The sequence below is a fragment of the Ailuropoda melanoleuca genome, chromosome 5 (assembly GCF_002007445.2).
Source record: "Ailuropoda melanoleuca isolate Jingjing chromosome 5, ASM200744v2, whole genome shotgun sequence".
In the NCBI taxonomy this organism is placed as follows: Eukaryota; Metazoa; Chordata; class Mammalia; order Carnivora; family Ursidae; genus Ailuropoda; species Ailuropoda melanoleuca.
The window spans coordinates 73,733,568-73,754,503 of NC_048222.1; the positions used below are offsets into that span (position 1 = coordinate 73,733,568).

At 34.9% G+C, this 20,936-nt stretch overlaps 1 protein-coding gene across 1 annotated transcript; it reads right to left on the reverse strand.

Annotated features, from left to right (window-relative positions):
- Positions 1-3,310: 3,310 nt before the first annotated feature.
- Positions 3,311-20,182, reverse strand: ADAMDEC1 (ADAM like decysin 1). Its single transcript, XM_011234094.3, has 14 exons — positions 20,026-20,182; positions 17,949-18,064; positions 17,018-17,094; positions 16,188-16,266; positions 14,425-14,501; positions 13,210-13,396; positions 12,932-12,994; positions 11,912-11,983; positions 11,449-11,618; positions 11,008-11,089; positions 10,189-10,319; positions 8,814-8,991; positions 5,264-5,349; positions 3,311-3,984 (listed from the first exon to the last, which is right to left on the reverse strand). The coding sequence occupies exons 1-14, from the start codon at positions 20,111-20,113 to the stop codon at positions 3,978-3,980; spliced, it is 1,413 nt and encodes a 470-aa protein (XP_011232396.1). The 5' UTR covers positions 20,114-20,182; the 3' UTR covers positions 3,311-3,977.
- Positions 20,183-20,936: the final 754 nt, after the last annotated feature.

The following is a 20,936-nucleotide window of genomic DNA, read 5'->3' on the forward strand; positions in this document are numbered from 1 at the left end:
CACAAAGGTCTTTTGTCTTGTCTCTGTCTTTGTTTCCTCATCTGCCATGCAGTGTCATTTTAAGTCCTCAAGCTGTCTTTAAGCTCTCCTGCCTTTTTACTTTAGAGTCTCTTCATTCATCACCATCCACAGAAAATCATTTTGATCAATAAGATAACACTTGTTATGCTTGTCTCTTAATGCTTTCATTAAGACTCAAACTATGTAAAAGATATAAAAATACTTTGAAAAGCTTATAACACTGAGCAGATAGATGGTAGTCTTTTGATTTTGCTTTGGTTGGAAACAGAATTGTGCTTTTGAAAGAATTTCTAGATGATAAAAACACGTCACATTTTACTGTTAGACTATATGCATATTGCCAAACATCAAAAGGAAACTATTCAGATGTTTGGTCTACCAACATGTCAGCCATCTGGAGGTTTCCAAAAAGAGTATTTATATCTTTATTATAGCCATGCTCTTTTTTTTTTTCTTTCCTGAATAGTTCTATGACACCTGGTAAATTCAGTGGAAAAAGTTTCGTTTAAACCGGTTTTTCGTGATATGCTGGGTATATACAGCTTTTAAAGTTGCCCAAATCTCTAGGCCCCTTTTTGGAAGATGCATATCTTTTCATGATAAATGAAGAATCATTAAGAAATTGAAAATTATGTAATAGGTCTTTTTCACTAGACTAAGGTTTAGGACTTAGACACTGAAGCCACTTGGAGTTAGGTGTTGCATCCCCCCCGCCCCCTGCCATGATATATACCAGTTTTTGAAGCTTGAATGTTACTAGGTAGAGTTTGGAAGGGCCCTCTGCACCTCATTCCCCAGCCCATATATCTGTATTTGTCTCAAGTAACTGAGGTAGAACATTATTTGAAGGTGGAAAAGAACCAGAATCCTGACTGCTTTCCTTTGAGGTTTATAATTCCATGTTGGATAGATTGGAGTAGCTCTGATAAAGGCAAATTTCAGAAAGACGCAAGGGATCTTTTTGGTAAAAAAACAAAAAAACAAAAAACACTGGAAGGTAGAGAAAAAGACCAGATTTTATACCTGGATTTACTCAGTAGGGGAGAAGAGTGCGGAGACGGGCTCATGATCAGATTTCTAGGCTAATAGAATCCATCCTATTCTGAATACACTGAAATGGTTGCATGTATATGACTTAAAAACTTTACACTTAATGTACTCTAGTCAGTGGTATGCTGGTAAAGTTTTAATAATTGACTCTTCGGAAAAACAAATGCATGTATGCACATAAAGACATATGTTTATTGTAAATTTTACAGGTAGAAAGTATGTGTGACATATAATTTTAAAATAATAAAATATGTGATATTCTTTATTGTAAATTCCATACAGTCATTAGGTTTTCACAGAATGCTTTCACTGATTTCTTTTGAACACTTATGTCTGAGGCCAAACTATGGTTGCATGTGATGTGTGAATCTAATTCTGATATGAATATTAGTTCATACCTTTGTTTATGCAAATGAGTGAAATTGAAACATCAAAGCTATATGTTGGAATTTCACTCATTTGTCAAAGATGTAAGTAACTTTTTTGCTGAATTGGATAAGAGTTTTCAAATACTGGAGTAGTACCTCAGGGTTTTATGCTATTCACATCATAATTATTATAAAAACACATTTTTTAATTTAATCTGCGTTATAACATTTTTCTATCACTTTCTTAAATATAGACAATAAGCAAATCAATAAATGATTAATGTCATTTTATTTTTTATGTAATATTATTTTCCCACCATGGTCCATTTCAATCTACCAATGTGACGTCACTGAACATGCAGTAGAGGTGTACCATTGCTATATGCCCTGCGTGGGTGTACAGCACTGCCAGCACACAGCTATGGTAGAACTAAACAATCAGAAGAACATAGGTTGAAATGTAGTGTAATAGGAAGTCATAAGTTTTGAGTATGCCCTTTGCTTTTGTGATGATTAATCGTCTGTATCAACTTGCCTGCACCATGAGGTGCCCAGATTAAACATTATTTCTGGTGTGTCTGCATGGGTGTTTCTGGATGAGCTTAACATTTGAATCTGTGGGCTGAGTAAAGCAGATTGCCCTCCTCCATGTGGGTGCCCGATATCCAGTCTGTTGAGGCACTAAGTAAAACAAAGGGCAGAAGAAAAAGAAGTTCACTCTTTTTATTTTCTGTGTGCCTGCTTAAGCTGGGACATTCCATTTCACTTTCTCCTGCCCTTGGACTAAATTATACTACCAGCTATTCTGGCTTTCCAGCCTGCAGGTGGCAGATTCTGGGACTTCTCAGCATTCATAATCATATGAGCAAATTCCTCATAATAAGCAATTCTTCATAATAAATCTCAATTTCTCTATAAATATGTATATTATATGATATATAATAATGTATATAATAAAATACATAAATACATATCCATGACTAAATACATAAAATACATAAAATAAATATATCTCATTTTATATCTATCTATCTATATATTCTGTTTCTCTGAAGAACTCTGAAAAGCCTCTGAGAACTCTATAAGATTAAATATAACATATTTAATTATAAATTTATATTTATAAAAATTTATTGGTTTTGAGTAATGGCTGTGTTTCACAACCAACTCATAATATTCCTGAAAATCTAACAATTGACACTCACATACTCACTGCCTATAATTTTTGCAGCTCAGGCAACTTTACTATAAGAAACCTTTATCTGAGCATGAAGTAGGGAAGGGAAATATGCCAAAAGAAAGCTTTTTGCCATGGAGGAATTGGCTGGAAGTCTGTATCCTACCAGTGGACAGTGAAAATATTCACAATTTATGCACGTGGGCTGTAGCATGGCTTTCAGTGACATTGGACATGCAGCTTCACCTGCACCCCTCGTAGTGCCAAGCCCAGCAATAACAGTGAGGCAGTGAAGGGGGAAGCAGGTGACACTTGTAAGCAGGGCTTTCTGGAAGGTTGTTCTTTGCAAAGCCCAATCTTTAGATGTATGTCTCATTTCCTGTTCTCCCAGTATAAGCATCAGTGGAATTTTGAGTAATTTTTTTCAGTAATTGTTAAAAAATTTGTAAAGAAAGAAACCTCAGGAAGAAATCTAATCTTATGTGGCAGGCCTCAAGTCATTTCATTTTGGACATTAAAAGATGGTGTGACCTTCTTTTTTCATCTTCACATGGTGATGCCTGATTGCCTGTGGCAATACTATTAGAGGACCACAGGGGAAATAGTCAAATTAATTATGTGAGACTTTAACACCTAATGCAAACCTACAACAAAGCTGGAAAATATTCATTTTTGAAAATGACCACACACAAGAGGCTCAAAAAGTTGTGGTTTTATTCACTGACATTATGGGGTACGTTAAATCAACAGATGGATGAAGCATTCCTTGATGGTCAGGCTAAATTGTGAGCATGAAGACTTCTCAAAATTAACACTATCTGTGATGGTGAGAGGATTATACAAGACAAAATGAAAAATGTTTATGCTTAGTTAATCTTGACATGATACAGACACACGATACAGACAACTAACTCACTTCTAAGAGCGAGGTAAGTGGAATACAGAGGATGGGTACATGACACATGAATTCTGTTCTCCCTTCTCCCGCCAAAGGCTTCACTCATCAAGGGGTCTTATTTTGTCATGGGCTATACTAGTAAAATGAGAGTGGGGTAAAAACATAAGCCACTTGTCATTTTACAGTTCTGATTGAGCTTGCATAATTTAGAGTTTTGGTCAAAGGCTAATTTCTTTCGTTCTCCAAAGAGCAGAGCTAGGCAGCAACCTTCACCATCCTTAAAAATACATAAAGATCAGGCTTTAGAAAACAGAAAATTTCACTGAGTACATTTACCTCTTGGCTGGACTGATAAAAATGTAAGTACAATGCCAAGTGAAAAGCAAAATATATCTAAATACGAGTTTAGATTTCTTGATTCTTGTCCTAGCAAGGAGCATCTCAATGAAGTAGATTCTTTGATTCATTGTCTGATTAAAAGAAAAAAAATTGGAAGCCACGGTTATTACAAATTATAAAATATTATGTAACATTGATAACATTTATAAAATTTAAATAATACTAAGAACCCTACTGGGTGACAACAAGAGTAGCTCCATTTTGTAGGTGAGAACACTAATTAAATAACTTGGTTTGAAGTCCCACAGCTAGTTTTGGGCAGAACTAAGAAAAGAAGTGAAGTTTCCTGAGTCCATTTCCCTTCCATGATACTAGATTGCCAATCGTGCTCAGTAATGGGACATGTACACCTATCATTTCAAGCCCCTGAGGGGTTGAATGGGTATCTTTTGAGATGCTAAGCTTTTGTCTCTGTGACCAAATAAGAAGATGGGCATAATTTCCAGAGTTCCCTGCAGAGTGGATCACACTTGAGGTTCAGCGGTCCGGGTCAAATGGGGCTTGCTGAAGGAGTGGGTGCTGCTCCTGGTCTTAGGACCTGGCTGGTCCTTTCTTAAGGAAGTGGTAGTCGATGGTTTCTGAGTCAATTATTCCCTTTATAATGTTTCTGCAGGTTCAATTCCAGAAAAGATTCAGGGGAGGGAGTGGGGAGTAATAACACTTTCCATATATTTTATCCTGAGTTTTTCCCCATTTATGATTTTTTGTTGTCCAGGGACTATTTTTCACTGAAACAAATACCATATTCAGTCAGTCAGAGCAGTTGGACTCTCTAGCCCAACGGATGTAGGATTCTATAAAGCCCAAGAGTAATACATAGATTATAGTTTATTGGAACACTTAAAAGGAAGAAAACTGTCAAACCATATAGTATATGTTCTTAAATGTTACTGATTTTCTGACTACCTTTTAAATTACAATTATCAGCTCTTAACAGAGGGTTTTTTTAAATGAACTTTTCTTTCTCTCATCTTAGTTTGTATTAAACTCATTACAGCCTCACAGAAATTTATAGTTTTTAGCATAGATTTAAGCAGTCTTAATCTCAGATCTCACAGATGACCATGTAGCTACTGCTCTCATTAGTATATTAGTAAACACACAACCATGAGTTGTTCTTGTTCAGTGTGGTGGCTTTCTTTTTTCTTTTCTGAAATTGAATTATTTTAAAAATATGAAGTAAAAAAATATTTAAGAAATAAGCAATAAAAATTTCAAAAAATTAATAAATAAAAATGTGAAGTGGATTGTGTTTTATTGTATTGCAGAACTCAGTGACACATCTTTCTCAAATCTGAAATAAAAGTGAGAAAACATTTGGGAACAAAGAAAGAGAAAAAAAGGTCTTACATGATATGGTTCATAGTGTCTCCTCTACAATCAGCTTCAGATTTTAATTTACAGGTCATGGCCTCACAGCAAGGATTGGAACATTCCTTTAAAACACACACGATGGGAAAGTGGGTTCAGCATTTTTTTCTATAGACCAGGTGTGTACAATTTTAGTACAAGATGGCAAAGAAATTTCACTTTTTAAATTAAATTACTCTACTATACAGATTCCAGAAGAAATGACCAAGGAGACAATAATAGAAAATAATGTTAAGTGCAATGAAAACTACCTCTTAAAAGGACAAAAATAGAATTATCCAAGAATTACCATAAATAGATTTGACCTAGATGATATTACATGTAAATTAATTTAAAACTTCCAAGAAGAATATTTCTATACTATTCAAACTATTTGAAGGTAGGAAAAAAATTTACAACTCTCAATTTATTTTACTAAGCCTGCATGATTCTAATAATGACAGCTGGTAATGAATACACACACACATGCTCACACACATTTACACATACACATGTATGCATACACACGTACATACATGAACACACACACATGTATACACACTCACCCATACATATACACACGCACACATGCATACATACACATACACAATTTTCATTTTTGAATATAAATGCAAAAACTTGAATAAAATATTAACAGAACAACAGATTATTAATATTATAACTCTCCATTACAACTATGCAAGGTTTTTTTTTTTTTCACCAAAGTACAAGGGTGTCTCCACAATACAGAATAAAGTGATATCATCCATCAAATTAAGAGACTGAGGGTAAAAAACAACTAATATTGTGATAGAAGGCAAAGATTAGAAAATAAAGATAATCTATAAAGAAAGAAAGAAAATCTATCTAATAAATAGCAAAAATATAACTAATAAAATAAATAGTAAGACATGGATTATTCATAGTCTATATTTTTATGAAAATTATGACAAATGCTATGAGAGAGAAAAGATATGAAAGTATAGTAATAATTGGAAAGAATAAATCACATTTTCATTTTTTATATGTAGTAAAATATTTGACCTGGGAAAAAATAGAGAATCAAATCTAAAAAAAATGGATGAGTCACTTTTTAAGATAAAGTCACTTTTTAAGATAATAATAAAATAGCATCAAAAGGAGTAATAAAGTAGAACCTAATATAAAAAACTAAACATTATGCATACTAATAGCAAAAAGAAAAATAGAAAATCACTTCATCATATGCAAGAACTACATGAAGAACTTTATATTTATATTGAGGGGCGCCTGGGTGGCTCAGTCAGTTAAGAATCTGCCTTTGGGTCAGGTCATGATTCTGGGGTCCTGGAATTGAGCCCCACATCAGGCTCCCTGCTCAGCAGGGTGTCTGCTTCTCCCTTTGCCCCTCACCCAGCTTGTGCTCTCTCTGGCTATCTCCGTTGCTGTCTTTCTCTCTCTCTCTCAAATAAATAAATAAAATCTTTTAAAAAATTAAAACAATAAAACAATCATATCGTGAAAATCCCAGTGACCCTCAGAGCAAAATATGAATTTCATGCATTTCAATCAGAATCTCAATTGTATTTATGAGCAAACTGACAAAAAAAAAATACCAAGAGTTATATGGGAGAATGAACACTGAAGAATGACAATGCATATTCCACCTCAAAAAATGAACACACTTGGCACTGCAGATATTAAAACGTGTTCTATGACTAAAGTCACTAAAATAGTGTGTGATGCTTGTGTGATATCTAGGTAGATCGGTAGAATGGTTGTTTTTAAGATCTAGAAAAAACCCTAAATGGGTACATAAAAATAGTAAAATAGCATACGGGATCATGGAAAATTGGATTTTTCACTAAAAGATACTATATAATGCTTATATACTACTTTTTAGGTAGGAAAACAGCTATTTAAAATTCAGCTGTTTATAAGTCTGACCTCTAGTTTTATTCAACTCCTTAAGAAGAAAAGCAACACAAAATGGAAGCCATACAGGAGCTGGCTGATATACTTAGAGAATATTAGACCTCACCCATCACATAGACAGTGTTTCTCTCTCTCCCCTGTCTTTTTTTGTCAGTGTGCACTGACTACAGGCCCTGGGCCTGCTGAGATCAGAAGTACCCTGGGTTGTGAACAGTTTCAGTGGTCTTCCACCCAAGAAGCCATATGGGAATGCAAGCAAGTAGGAATGAGATAAACTTATATCTACCTTATTATAAAGTAACAAATCATTTCCATTATTTCGCATTTCATTCTAACTGAAAGAGTATTTGTAGTACTCTTTACAAATGATTAAGTTACACCATTAAATCTTCTAATGTAATTCAACAGCTTAAAATGTCTGAATAAATAACTGAAGGACAGAGAAAATTTATGCCCTCTCCATTGTCATAGAGCCTCTTAAAGTAATGAATTAATCTTGGGTTGCCACAGGCTTCATTCATTACTGGCTTTGGATCTTTGGAACTAGTTACTTAGTTTTTCTGAGTCTCGCTTCTCTAATTGGGATAATAACAAAACCCATTCTGTAGGTTTGTTGTGAGTAATAAAGGAGATATGGTGTGCATAAAAATTTATTTTGCTGATTGACACATAAAAAAATCTCTTCAAATAGTAACTCATTTTTTTCAGTCTTAAAAGCAAGAGAAGATTACTAGGAACTCAGAATGTTCTCTTAGAAACTAGTGTGGGATTGCTGGCCAATATTCTATCAGAGACATTCTTTACAGTATACTGATACCTTGCAGGTGTCAGATTTTTATAAAGATTAGCAGAATTATAGTAATTATCTTAGATGTTTTATATTAATATCCAATTTTCTCCAGGTTTATGTGATTTTTCTTTTTCTCCTCTGTTTCATTTGCTTCCTGGTTTATACACTGGCTTGGTGAGGGAAGGCCAGCTCTCTTTATGGAGGGAACTTGCTTCTAGATCTGTAATTGTTTTCATTCAACAAATGATCAACTGTGACTAGGTGATTTAAGAATTTCTGACCAATATGTCTAGGAAAGATTGTAAGTGACATGTTAAAGATTTACTTCTTTACATTGAACTTTATACAATCATCCCATAAGTGTATGCTGGCTTTTGAAATGCCTTTCAAAATATGGCTAAAATCAGTATTAAAAATACAAGTGTGGGGCACATGGGTGGCTCAGTCAGTTAAGCTTCCAACTCTTGGTTTCAGCTTAGGTCATGAACACAGGGTTGTGAGATTAAGCCCCATGTAGGGCTCTGTGCTCAGTGTGGAGTCTGCTTAGGATTTTATCCCTGCCACCTCTCCCTCCCTTTTGCTCCTCCCCTAGTTTGCACTGTTTCTCTCTGTCTCTCAATAAATAGATAAATAAATAAATAAATAAATAAATAAATAAATAAAATCTTAAAAAAAACAAAAAAAAACCACAAGTGCAACCCTATTTTTTTTTTACTATGATGCCATGTTTGTCTTTAGAATTTCCAAAAGAACATTCCTTGAAGAAGGAAAAGAAAAAGAAAACAGCATAATTCTCATGCTGCAATAACTCTCTAATAAATTTTTAAACTGTGGATATTTTCATACCTTAGGAGAGCCACAATCACAGTCTTCTCCTAATTCCAGAAGTTGGTTCCCACACACTGCTTTTGTTATTATGTTTTTAGGAATTGGTGCTTGCAGTAGGCACTTTGGTCTTCGAGATAAAATGTATTTCTCAAAATATGAACGGCAGGTTGTACTGAAATCCTTTGGGAATTTTGAACTGTAAAGAGAAGAAAAATCATGATATCTAGTGATAAATTAACATGAGAATCTGGCTTGTCTAACTCTATCACCTGGTTCAATGGGAACTCCAAATTCAGTATCTGTTTAGGACTGCACTATGTTATATGTGGAGGATGAAAGAGCATACATATTACACTAGGAAAATTGACACTGAGCTTGTAGAACTGGAAGATTTTAAATTCCTGTGTGGATTCAGTACTGTCCTAAATGGCAGGAATGATGAATGAGTCTCACCATTTGTGATCACCATTGAGGGCTGAGAGGTAAGAGATAATAATAATGAATTAGTGAAAGGGAAGAATTGCAGACTTAGGATATATTTGGATATATTAGGATGTATTTCTCTACCTATTCATGAGAAAGGTATTCTTTTTTTATTTTTCTATCCCAAGTCCTTGCAAAATGACTGGCATTAGAAGCTAATTAATAATAACATAAAAATGGGTTGAGTGATTAGTGATGGAGATATATGACTGTCGTCATTATCTTAATTAGATACATATTTTTAGAAAACATATTATTATTTAATAGAAGTTGTACCTCTTAATCCCCTTCACCTATTTTACCCTTCCCCTACCCCCACTGTCAACCACCAGTTTATTCTCTGTATTTATGAGTATATTTCTGTTTCTGTCTGTTTGTTCATTTGTTTGTTAGTTAGTTTTATGTTTTAGATTGCGTTTATAAGCAAAATAATGATATATTTGTCTTTTTCTGTTTGATTTATTCCACGTAGCATAATACCCTCTAGGTCCATCCATGTTGACACGAATGGCAAGATTTTGTTCTTCTTTATGGCTGATTAATATCCCACTGTGTGTGTGTGTGTGTGTGTGTGTGTGTGTAGCATTTTCTTAATCTGTTCATTTATTGATGGACACTTAGGTTGCTTTCATCTTGGCTATTGTTAAAAAAAATATGTTATTTAATGCTAAAGTTATTTTAAGTTTAAATAACACAGTTACCATACTCATCATCTCTAACTTGGCATACTTGGAAATCTTAAATAATGAGCCCCGATAAGCTGGTAAAACCTGTGCTTCAAGAGACTATAGGGTGAATTAATGTGATTCATAGCCCTTGGCAAAAAATGCCCATTCACTATATAGACTGAATCTGAATTCTTTAAGATATAAGAATATATATGTTTTTCTCAAGGGTGACAAGGTCTCACCTCAGGTATTGATTCATCACACAACTCCCTGAGGGACACTTGGTATAATATGGAACATCAGGCATACCAAGGACATGACCCAACTCATGTGACATCACTCCTACAAGAGCCACATTATTCTTTGTCTTAGCCTGGAAAAAAAAAAAAAGAAAGAAAGAAAGATCTATTACTTATATTCAGTTATTTCCTAGTTTAATAGAATAGTTCGACAGATGCAAAATAATGAGTCATTAACCTCCTTTCCCTGTCATTGGCTATTATAAAATGTTGAATTAACATTTGAAATGGCTGGCTTCTGTGAATCTAACCATTGAATCAGTGTTCAATAAATATTTTCGGAGCTAATGAGGAGCTCTTGGTAAACAATGAGTAAATTAAGGTAATTACATTCTACCTAGGAAGTACCACACTAGGTGTTCAAAGGCCTCCAAAACCTATTGTCATAATGCTTGACATAGGTAGTACTTGGCCATATGACACAAAAATGTACCTTCTCTGACCTCTCTGACCATTGATACTGAAGATAATTTGAAGTTTGCTCAGGCCACAGAGGGCATCTGGGTTCCCTTTCTGTTCCAGTCTTCCTGCTCTTATTCCCTAATACAACTAAAGAATGAAGACTTCTGGAAGGGCCGATGTAAGGAGATATTCTGTTTCATAATCCAAGGTACCTTCAGTGTAATGATTTACCAGTAGGTTCATTTCTACTCTTATTTACTGACTCAGCAAATGTTCTTCAGGCTAACTCTGTAAAAGGCATCATGCTGGTCTTCATAGAGGACACAGAACCACAGGGAGCCTTACTGTGAGTTTACAAACCTCAATAACAGCAACCGAAGCTGGGGAACACAAGGAATTCGAGGATGCCATTCCTACACGTCCATCGTTGAAACCAATTCCACTGTGTGAAAATTAAAGATCTATTGTCAGGATCTGAGTCTTTGGAGCCATTAGCTTTTGTCAATTATGTTTTAGATTTCCCGTGTTGTTCCACCCTTTTTATATTCACTAGGCTCCAGAAATGTTTCTGCTATTCCATAGCATTATATGATCACAGATGATCACCAGATCCAGGAGTCCGTTTTAGTAAACCTGACATGGGTCTTCACATTCTTACAGGTGAATCCCTACTGGTAGAATTTCAGGCTCTCTGACAACTGATTGGGGAGATATAACTGAACAGAAATCTCTGCCAAGAACCTTTTGGGTTAACTCTCCACTCTGCCTACATATACCCGGTCCCGGCCAGCATATGCTCACCTGAGTAGCTGTGCATGGTCATGTATCTTCATTTTTCCCAGGTTAGAACGATGCCAATTCAGAAAGTTGTTAAAAGTGTCACCCGTGTTTGATACCACCTTGATCTTATCACCATCCGACCAGATTTCCATACCTACCAATGCCACTTGAATATCTATGGTATTATAAATCTGTGGGAAGAGCATTTTTCTTCATTAAAATGTTTGAGAATTCTTTATTGTCTTAGATCTTTTGTTGACCATAAGTGATGGATAAGTGAATCATATTTTGAAAATAGAAATCCTAGAAGTTGCCTTTGCTATAGTACATGTGATTTTACCTTGATGTTGATCCTTTCCTGCTAAATTTCCCAAAACTGCTGACATTAAGCCATTATGACCCTCCCAACTCCTTATTTTGTGAAACCATAGGGAAGCCCCAAGCTTGTATGTGGAAATACATGTTTACAGGACAAATATCTTACCACATTGAGTAGGTTCATCACATCAAACACAAAGCTTCTTATCAAAGTTAGATTCCCCTTATACGTGTTATACTGTAAAATACAAAATGCAAACATAATTTTTAAAAAGTTGATGTGGTACAGGATTTAACATTTTAAGAAAAATTAATCATTTCAACATAAGTAAATGCGTATTCATTCATGTCTGACTTATATAACACTGTGTTTCAACAAAGTCTTTTTAAAGGTCAGAATTTTTTGGTAAGAAAAGAAGTAGGAATTCTTATATTATCAGTGTTTTTCATTTTTAACTTGAGGAAATCAAATTAACAATTTCAATATTTCTAACAATTTCAGTATTATTAAAATTTGATTATAAAACAATATTTGCCACTTTAGGATCACAGGTTATAGTATTTTAATGGATATAAGTATAATTTGTAAAATACATATAATTTTGTATCTACTTTATACTTACATAATAGAGTTAGAATTTTAAAAATATTTTAATAACCCATTCTTTTTTGTTTTTCATTATTATGGTTGATTTCTTATCGCTATCTTGTATAAGAATACTTCCAGGGGCGCCTGGGTGGCACAGCGGTTAAGCGTCTGCCTTCGGCTCAGGGCGTGATCCCGGCGTTATGGGATCGCCCCACATCAGGCTCTTGGACTATGAGCCTGCTTCTTCCTCTCCCACTCCCCCTGCTTGTGTTCCCTCTCTCGCTGGCTGTCTCTATTCTCTGTCGAATAAATAAATAAATCTTTAAAAAAAAAAAAAAAGAATACTTCCAATATCTGAAAATATTGGCAGCAGGTGGATATTAAAGGGTCAGCGAGTGAATGAGACTGACAGAATATAATAAAAAATTATTATTAAAAAAAAAGAACTACGGCCAGCAAGACAGTTAGAAAAGACATGACAATCAGGTGGCCAGAGTCTGCATTTTCAGCTAGGATAGCTTATTTCCTTTGTTTATTTGATAAGAAAACTTAAAAGTTGACTTAACTGCCCAAGAAGCATACATATTTCATACTCACAAAGGCATTATCCAGCACCAACAAGAGATCAATGTATTTCTCAGCCTGAAGAAAGTCTTCTTGCTTTACAAAGAGTAAAATAACATCATTATTAATCATCTTTATTCTAAAAGACTGAAAAACTTGCAATGAGATTTTTTTTCCAGAGGGAAATTAAGTTAAATAAGTAAATGAATTATTGGCTTTACCTGTACCAGTAACTGTTGAACACAATGATATACCATATATCATTGCTGAGATAATTGGAAGAAACAATGACATAGGAAATCTACACTTACCTCTGGGCTTTTGAGTGACCTGGAGGTTCGAATACGGCCTTGTTTCCTGCCAACATTTCTTACACCACAAGTGTGATTAGCCAGGTCCAGCTCCTCCTGGTTATATGTGAGCACAGCATGTTCTTCTTGGTCTGTGCTTTTCAGAGGCTTTATCATGTATCTTTGGTCATGATGTGTGAAGTATCCCCTGTGAGATACAGAGACACATATTTCAAGATTCTCTGCCACAGAGTCACAATACTGACCAGAACGGAGTATACCTCTCCCTAAATCCAAAGCTCACACATACAGTTTTCATTCAGAGGCCTTCCAGCTAACTTTTGCTAATTTAAGTTATAATCAGTACTGGCCAATAGTAGAATGAAGTCTATATTATTTACTAGAAAATTCTGAACAAGAATTGCTAAGATGAAGCTACCCCAAAGATTTTAGAGTTTATATCATAAACTCAATAAATATTTGTCCATAGTTTATTTATATTCTTAGCAAACATTTCTTGGCAGGTCCTAGGAATATCATGGAGGACAGAGTAAAAAGGTGTTTAGATGCTGAGAACCCCAGAGGAGAGAAAGAATCATGAGCAAATCAGCCAGAGGAACAGGTTGTAACTAGTGGTAGCTTAGAGAATTCTTCTTATTAGTAAGAAAATCAGTTCAGAAATCTAAAATGAATTCATATGATGAAGGATTACAAATACAGCATAGATAGTCATTAAAAATTACATCTGTGAAGGCATTTTATGATATGGGAAAAGGCTTATGATATCATGTGGCATGAAATATGTTAGAAGAACAATTATATATATTTTATTTCATATTTCAACCATGTAAAAGATATATGTCTATTTGCATGAAGGTTGCAAACATGACAAAATGTTAATGATAGTAGTCACTCCTAAACACAATTTTTTGGTTGGTATTTTCTTATTTATACTTTTTCTTACTTTCCAAGTTTTCCCTAATTGGCAAGAATTATTTTTGTAAACAAAATTATCACACACGTGCATGTATGTGTGAAAGCATATGCTGTTAAAAATTATGTTAAACATAATCATAAAATGATTGCAAAGGTGATACTTGAATCTTCATTTTAACAGCATTTTATCTATGCAGAAAATTTTACCAAGAATAATAAGAAGACAGGAATTGTCCAGGAAGACTCAATTCTGTGTAATAGAATGGTACTTAATGTTTAACGTTTTTGTAAGTGACTCACCTCAACCCATTACAAGTACTAATGCTGGCAACAGAATCCTTTTCATTTAGTATGTGTCCTTTATAGTAGCAATGTTCCTAAAAATGGAATAAAGAAATATATATTTTTAACTACAAGAATAAACATATCACAGTTGTGGTGAAAGCTGTTATTTTGAATACGTAGGAAGGTTCTTCAAATTATGGTGGCAGCCAGACCAATTCCCAGAAACAAAAACAGTGAGAACTTCGGAGATTTTACGACCTGTTCCACTACTGATCCTGGAAACTCCATATTTGATGATTGATTGTCTTTCTGGCACTAATTGCGTGAAAGAAAAGTCCAAGGAGTGTAAACTTAAAAGGGCTCATGGTGAAAGCAGATGCCGCAGCTGAGAAGTGGGCAGCCCCCTGGGATTGACAGTACTCCTAGAGAGCTCTCAGGTTTGAGGACCCACTTTTGAGAATCTGGCTTCCCTGTGCTGAGCCCCTAAGACACTGTGCATCACGTATCAATAAAATGAGGTGCCCATTTTTCTAGATTCCAGGGTTCTTAAGAAGTCACACTACCATTCCTAAGCCCCTCATGGGGCTGGACCAACTCATTTTAATTGGTGTGTTAGTTGAATCCCTTTACCAGCATCAAAACCACAGAAAATTTGTTCACAACTAGAGATTCAGACATGGTTGGTGCTCCATATAAGCAAAGTAAGGGGTCACTTATGTAGAATGATCCAACAAAGCTATTGAATAAACTCTGTTCAGAATAAACTGACTTGTTTTAAGGGTGTAAAATTCTATGTTTTTCTTGATTTGGAAGAAACCATGTCATCATAAACATTTTCTTGTGGAGGACTTGGAAAAGGTACCAAATTAAGATACCATCAGCCATTCACACTTGAGCATGAATTAATGTAAATGTTAGACAAAATCCAGATATCCATGAAATGAGAAATTTTATGTGAGAAGGGAACAAAGAGCCATTTTGTGACTGAATTTTTGTCTTTTTATACACACATACATGTTTGGAGGTGCCCAAGGAGAGTGGCTCTGAGAAATTCACTTAGCTTGGTAACACCTCATAATTGTCTTTTTGTATTCTCTTCCTGTTCTTACCTTGGCATTGATTTTCTATGTCTGGCATCTAGGCCTTGGCATTATCTATGGCATGGCAGTTTAATGAGATATAAAATTAAATTAATTAAATAATTGATATTCCATTTCTCACCTCAGGATATATGCATATATTGTTCAAAAATAATAAATAACTATATGATGTTTCAAGTAGCTACCAGGCAGAATATTTCTAACCTTTTTTTTTTTTTAAAGATTTTATTTATTTATTTGACAGAGATAGAGACAGCCAGCGAGAGAGGGAACACAAGCAGGGGGAGTGGGAGAGGAAGAAGCAGGCTCATAGCAGAGGAGCCTGATGTGGGGCTCGATCCCGTAACGCCGGGATCACGCCCTGAGCCGAAGGCAGACGCTTAACTGCTGTGCCACCCAGGCGCCCCATGAATATTTCTAACCTTTTGATAAGATGGTTTAGGGGAAAGTGGACTTGTTGTTTCTGCAAATGCGATACTTGGAAGCCTCTTACTCTCCTTACCTTTAAAAAATGCTGACTATGATTTTTTAATATTTTCATCTGTTGTCTTATTGGTCATAGACAAGCACCTTGTTTCCAAGCCCTTTGATTTCTTTTTTAGCTGTCCTAGGACCTATGCATCTTACAACATAAGTGGCAGATCTCAGAAAGAGTCCCAGAAAGCATTCAGAACCTACCATGTTCTTAGGGCTTGTAATGACTTCCTCTCCTCTGGGTGAGTAATATGTTTCAGTGTAGTTTGGCCCCAGGAGATGTCTGCAAAGTTCAAAAAAGTTGCAAGATACACTTAGGGTGATAATAAGGACTATTTATTGCTCCTGACATGACCTTTAGCAGTAAAAGAATGATTATGTCTACAGTGAGAAACAGCAGACATTCTGACCTATTAATTCTTTTCCAACGTTGGAACGTTGCTGAAGCAAATCAAAGCATTGATTATACCCGTTAGATTCAAGGGAAGAAATGCCCCCAGATACTTTTCAGCTACAAATTCTCTATCCTCAAATGGGTTATTTTGGGATTCTTTGCATCAAAGACCCAGGCTCTAGAGGGCCTCTGAAGGGTTCTGGGTCACAAACATTCATAAAAGACCATGTATCAGGAAGAAGTTTACTAACAGATGGCGAATTTGGTGGAGCCCCATCTCCAGGGATATCTCAAGGCTCTGTACCCTGAATGACCCTTACATATGTTCTTATAAAAATAATGGGAAGCCACATCAAAAATTTGAGTTCATATGGGTAGAAAAGATTTTCAGTAAATTGGGAGAAGTATTAAGGAAGAAAAACATTTATCTGTGTTGCTCTCTTTGCTTTGTACTTTGCATATAATTTCCTTAGAAAGCAACAACCTTCTTAGCTAACATTAGCACAATCTAATAACATCTAAACCTCAACATGTTTCATGTCTTCTATCTCAAATCACACTAAATAGAGTCTCAAGAAGGTTTACTTTTCCATATTCTGTTAATATTCTAGTGATTAAACTTTCAGGAAGTACAACTTACTTGCTTTTTTGCAGGTGAAGAACAACTTCTTCTCCATTTAATGTAATCTGATACTTAAGTTCAGGTTCATATCTTTCCTAAAAAATATTTAATGATATACTGCTATCAATTTATATTTCTGTCTATCTAAAATAATTATAATACAATGATACATGTAGCATATATAAAAGAAAAATTACAAGTACCTAAAGTATAAAATAGTTCTTTTATATACTGAAATATATAAAATAAAACACAAATCATACATTAAGATGGATTTCCAAAAAGTACAATAATGCAGTAGTAATACTCAGATTAAACTAACTCTACTATGTAAGATAAGAACTTATTATTTGCTCTACTGTACAGTATCCTGTCCTGTATATCTTAATGGATCACTAATGGTGAAATAATAAGGCACATATTTTTATTACTTTAAAACCAAACAAAATATACTAAAGAAAACCAACTAAGAACTACTGAGAATTAAGGTAAAAATTATAAATATTTGCAACAATGTAATGAAGAGTTAATATCTTTAATAAATTTTGTAAATCTTGCTAATTAATGAGATAATGTTGAATTCTCCATTATAGACAAAATGGCCAAGGAACAGGCAATTCTGTGGGGCAGGAAGTGAGGGTATGGTTTGGTGAACTTGGCAAGATACCTTTCTTTCTAGAAAATGGCTTTCCTTCCTGTGCTTTCCCCCTAGCCTCCAAACTTGGAGAAATGTCTAAGTAGCTTTATTCTTTCTGAACAGGTGAAGCTGTTAACTCGCTTCCTACTGCTTAAATGTAAAAGCATTCTGAGAATCCCGTATTTTTTCCTGGACAAAGAGGAGCTGTGAATATGGGCTTCAAAATCAACTATTAAGCATCACCTCTATTAGTAAAAAGTCTCTCTGTTGGCTCTCTGGTTGTGAAATCCCACTATCATTCACATTACTTACCTCTTTGCCATTCTCTGTCTGGTTGTTCTGTATCTCCCTTTTGTGTAAAATATGTAGTTTTTTAGGATGAACTACTTCATAAAGCTCTAATTCAGGTGTTTGCTTTATGGATATTGCTAGAGAAAAAGAGATAATATTAATATAACACAAATTAAAAGTCTTGGGTTTTGTTTTGGTTTGGGTTGGTTGGCTTTGTTGAAATGTCATGGAAGACTGAATTCCCATCCGTAAAGTAAGCATTAAAAAAAGAAAGGTCCTCCTTCCTCCTTCTCCTTATCAGCTTTGATAACAAAGAAATTTTCGTTTGCTCTATCTGTTAATTCTGGAAAGATAGGGAGATGATGAAATAATTCTTCAGATGATTTCTCAGTACATGGGAGATTATCAGAGCCAGGATTCTGCCCTGTAGTCCAGTTCCCTCTTCTGTAGTCCTTTTCAAAATTGTGGATTTTTCTCTGTGTTCTCAGAGATCTCTGTTTTTCCTTTCTATGTCTTTTTTTCTTTGTGGTGCAACCCCTGACTACCCCTTCCAAAAATCAAATTTTTCATAAGCAGGTAATACCTCATTATTAGGGAAGACTCTACTAACCACTATTTCATTTCTAATTATAACAATAAACCATTATGTTCTTCCTCTCATTAACATTTGCCCTTAAGACTTCAGATTTCATAGGAAACAAAGTTTTTGTTATCCCCTATTGAGGCAATTTCAAAGCATCAAATAACAAATAGGAAAATCAGGTAGCAAGTAGGCTAAATGTCCTTCTTGATACACTTGGTATAATATTACATACATACAATTTTGTATTTTGCTTGCATATAGTAGGAAAAGAACTTATCAGAGCCAAAAGATGTGGTCTTAAGTCCTAGCTAAGTGACTTTCTAAAAGTTATTTTGCTTTCCTATCAGTTTACTTATCTAAAATGGAGATTGGTGTAAAAATTGAATAACATAAAATATATAAAATTATGTAGTAACAGTCTAGGAAGATGGCAGGTGCACTTTATTTTTTCTTTTAATTGTTCAATCACTCATGTAAGGTCAGTCGTATTTTTTAAAATAAATGTCTGTGCTTAGAGACAATTTCCCACTGAAATTTTCCCACTGACCCTGGGAACACCAAGTAGTTTTATACCTGGCTGATGTGGAGAAACTGAAGGAAAATAAGCAAAAATTTTCTCCTACTCAGCCCCCAGAGTTCTGCTATGATGTTATCCCAAGGAGGATTCATTACACAAGAAAACAGGAAATTTGTAAATATATTACTAAAAGTTTTTTTTTATCAATGGAGAATATGAATCCAATTAATGGAAAGAGTTGTAGAGTTGAGGTTAGAATAAATTTAATTTTTTTAAAAAGATTTTATGTATTTGCCAGAGAGAGAGAGAGCACAAGCAGTGGGGGCAGCAGGAAGAAGGAGAAATAGTTCATTGCTGAGCAAGGAGCCCAATGTGGGACTCCATCGCAGGACCCTGGGATCGCAGCCTGAGCTGAAGGCAGATGCTTAACCGACTGAGCCACCCAGGTGTCCTAAGGTTAGAATAAATTTTAATAGATTTTAGTCTTACAGTGTTCAGTTGGTCAATTAAGTTTTAATTTTGCTTAATACTGCAATTATGTCCTATTTAATGCTAATTTTACTTAAAAGTCTTCCTTGTCATCCATCCTAGCACAGTTTTTGGTCAGATTGCGTCTCGATAGGTGATTGTCTCCTTATGGAGTAGAAAATACCAATGTTATTCAAGATAACATTGGAGATGGTGAGAAAATTCTTGATTTCTGGTCTGGAAGTTAACCCTCTGGTGTTATTTGGACTGTGTGTTTTAGAAAATACAATTATAGATCTAGTAACATTATTGAATGAAAAGTAAAATTTCAGGTACATCCTAACTAAATTATTATACCAATTACAACACCTTGACTATGATCATGGAGTTTATGTAAATTGAGTAAATATACCAAAATGCAAACAGTAGTGATCCTTGGGTCATATAAGAATGTTACTTTCTCAAAGATACTTTAAAAATGCATTAAATAATTTGATTTTTGTATACAATGTCAGTATTTTAGTGCTTACCTTGAGTTTGAATGATGAGCCAGAGGACAGAAAGCAGTGCCAAAGACATGTTGCCTACTACAGATAGCTGAGAAGTCCCACACAGCATGAAACTGGTCTCCCCAGTGGTCCAGTTTTATCTTCCCTACTTCTCTTTACAAATTGGAAAAAAAAACTCCCCAAAACAGAAAACCTCAAGCATTCATTGTGAAATTAGGGAATGTTTCTTAATAGTGTTGGGAAATTGCCAAGAAATTGCAGTGTCAAGATCATGAGAATGTTCCTCATTTAAGAGAGGTGTTTATGTCTGTGGTTACAGCTTGTTAAGGAATTTATATCTGAACAGCTGGTTGACCCTGGTGTTCCTGTAGTGGTGGGAAAGAATCAACTGAGACTGAGATGTCTATGTGCATACTTGCATACTCACCAAACTGAACCACCACAATTGCCATTCAGTAAACTTATAGAAATTGATCTACAAATTTAAAAAATATATTAGTAGTCCATGCATATTTTGAGAAATTGGCACAGAGAACACAGACTCTATAAAGCAAGTACTAGGTAAAGTCTTACAAACTTGCACATTGTAATCTGTCTGACCTTTAGTCTCCTTATCTGTAAAAATGGATAATAACAATTTCTACGTCAAGCTTATGAAATTTGTATAAGGTAATACACACACATGCATGACATGCACATATGTAAGACTAAAGAAATGTGCGGAGTAAATTCTATCTGCAGTATGAGCCTCAACCAAATTATCCTGCATATGAAGCACATTTGAAGCACACTACTGCTGAAAAATTACAGTATTTTTTGGATTACAAAAAATAATGCATTTTCACAGTCATAAATATCAAGAGAATGTTGAAGAGGGGCGCCTGGGTGGCACAGCGGTTAAGCGTCTGCCTTCGGCTCAGGGCGTGATCCCG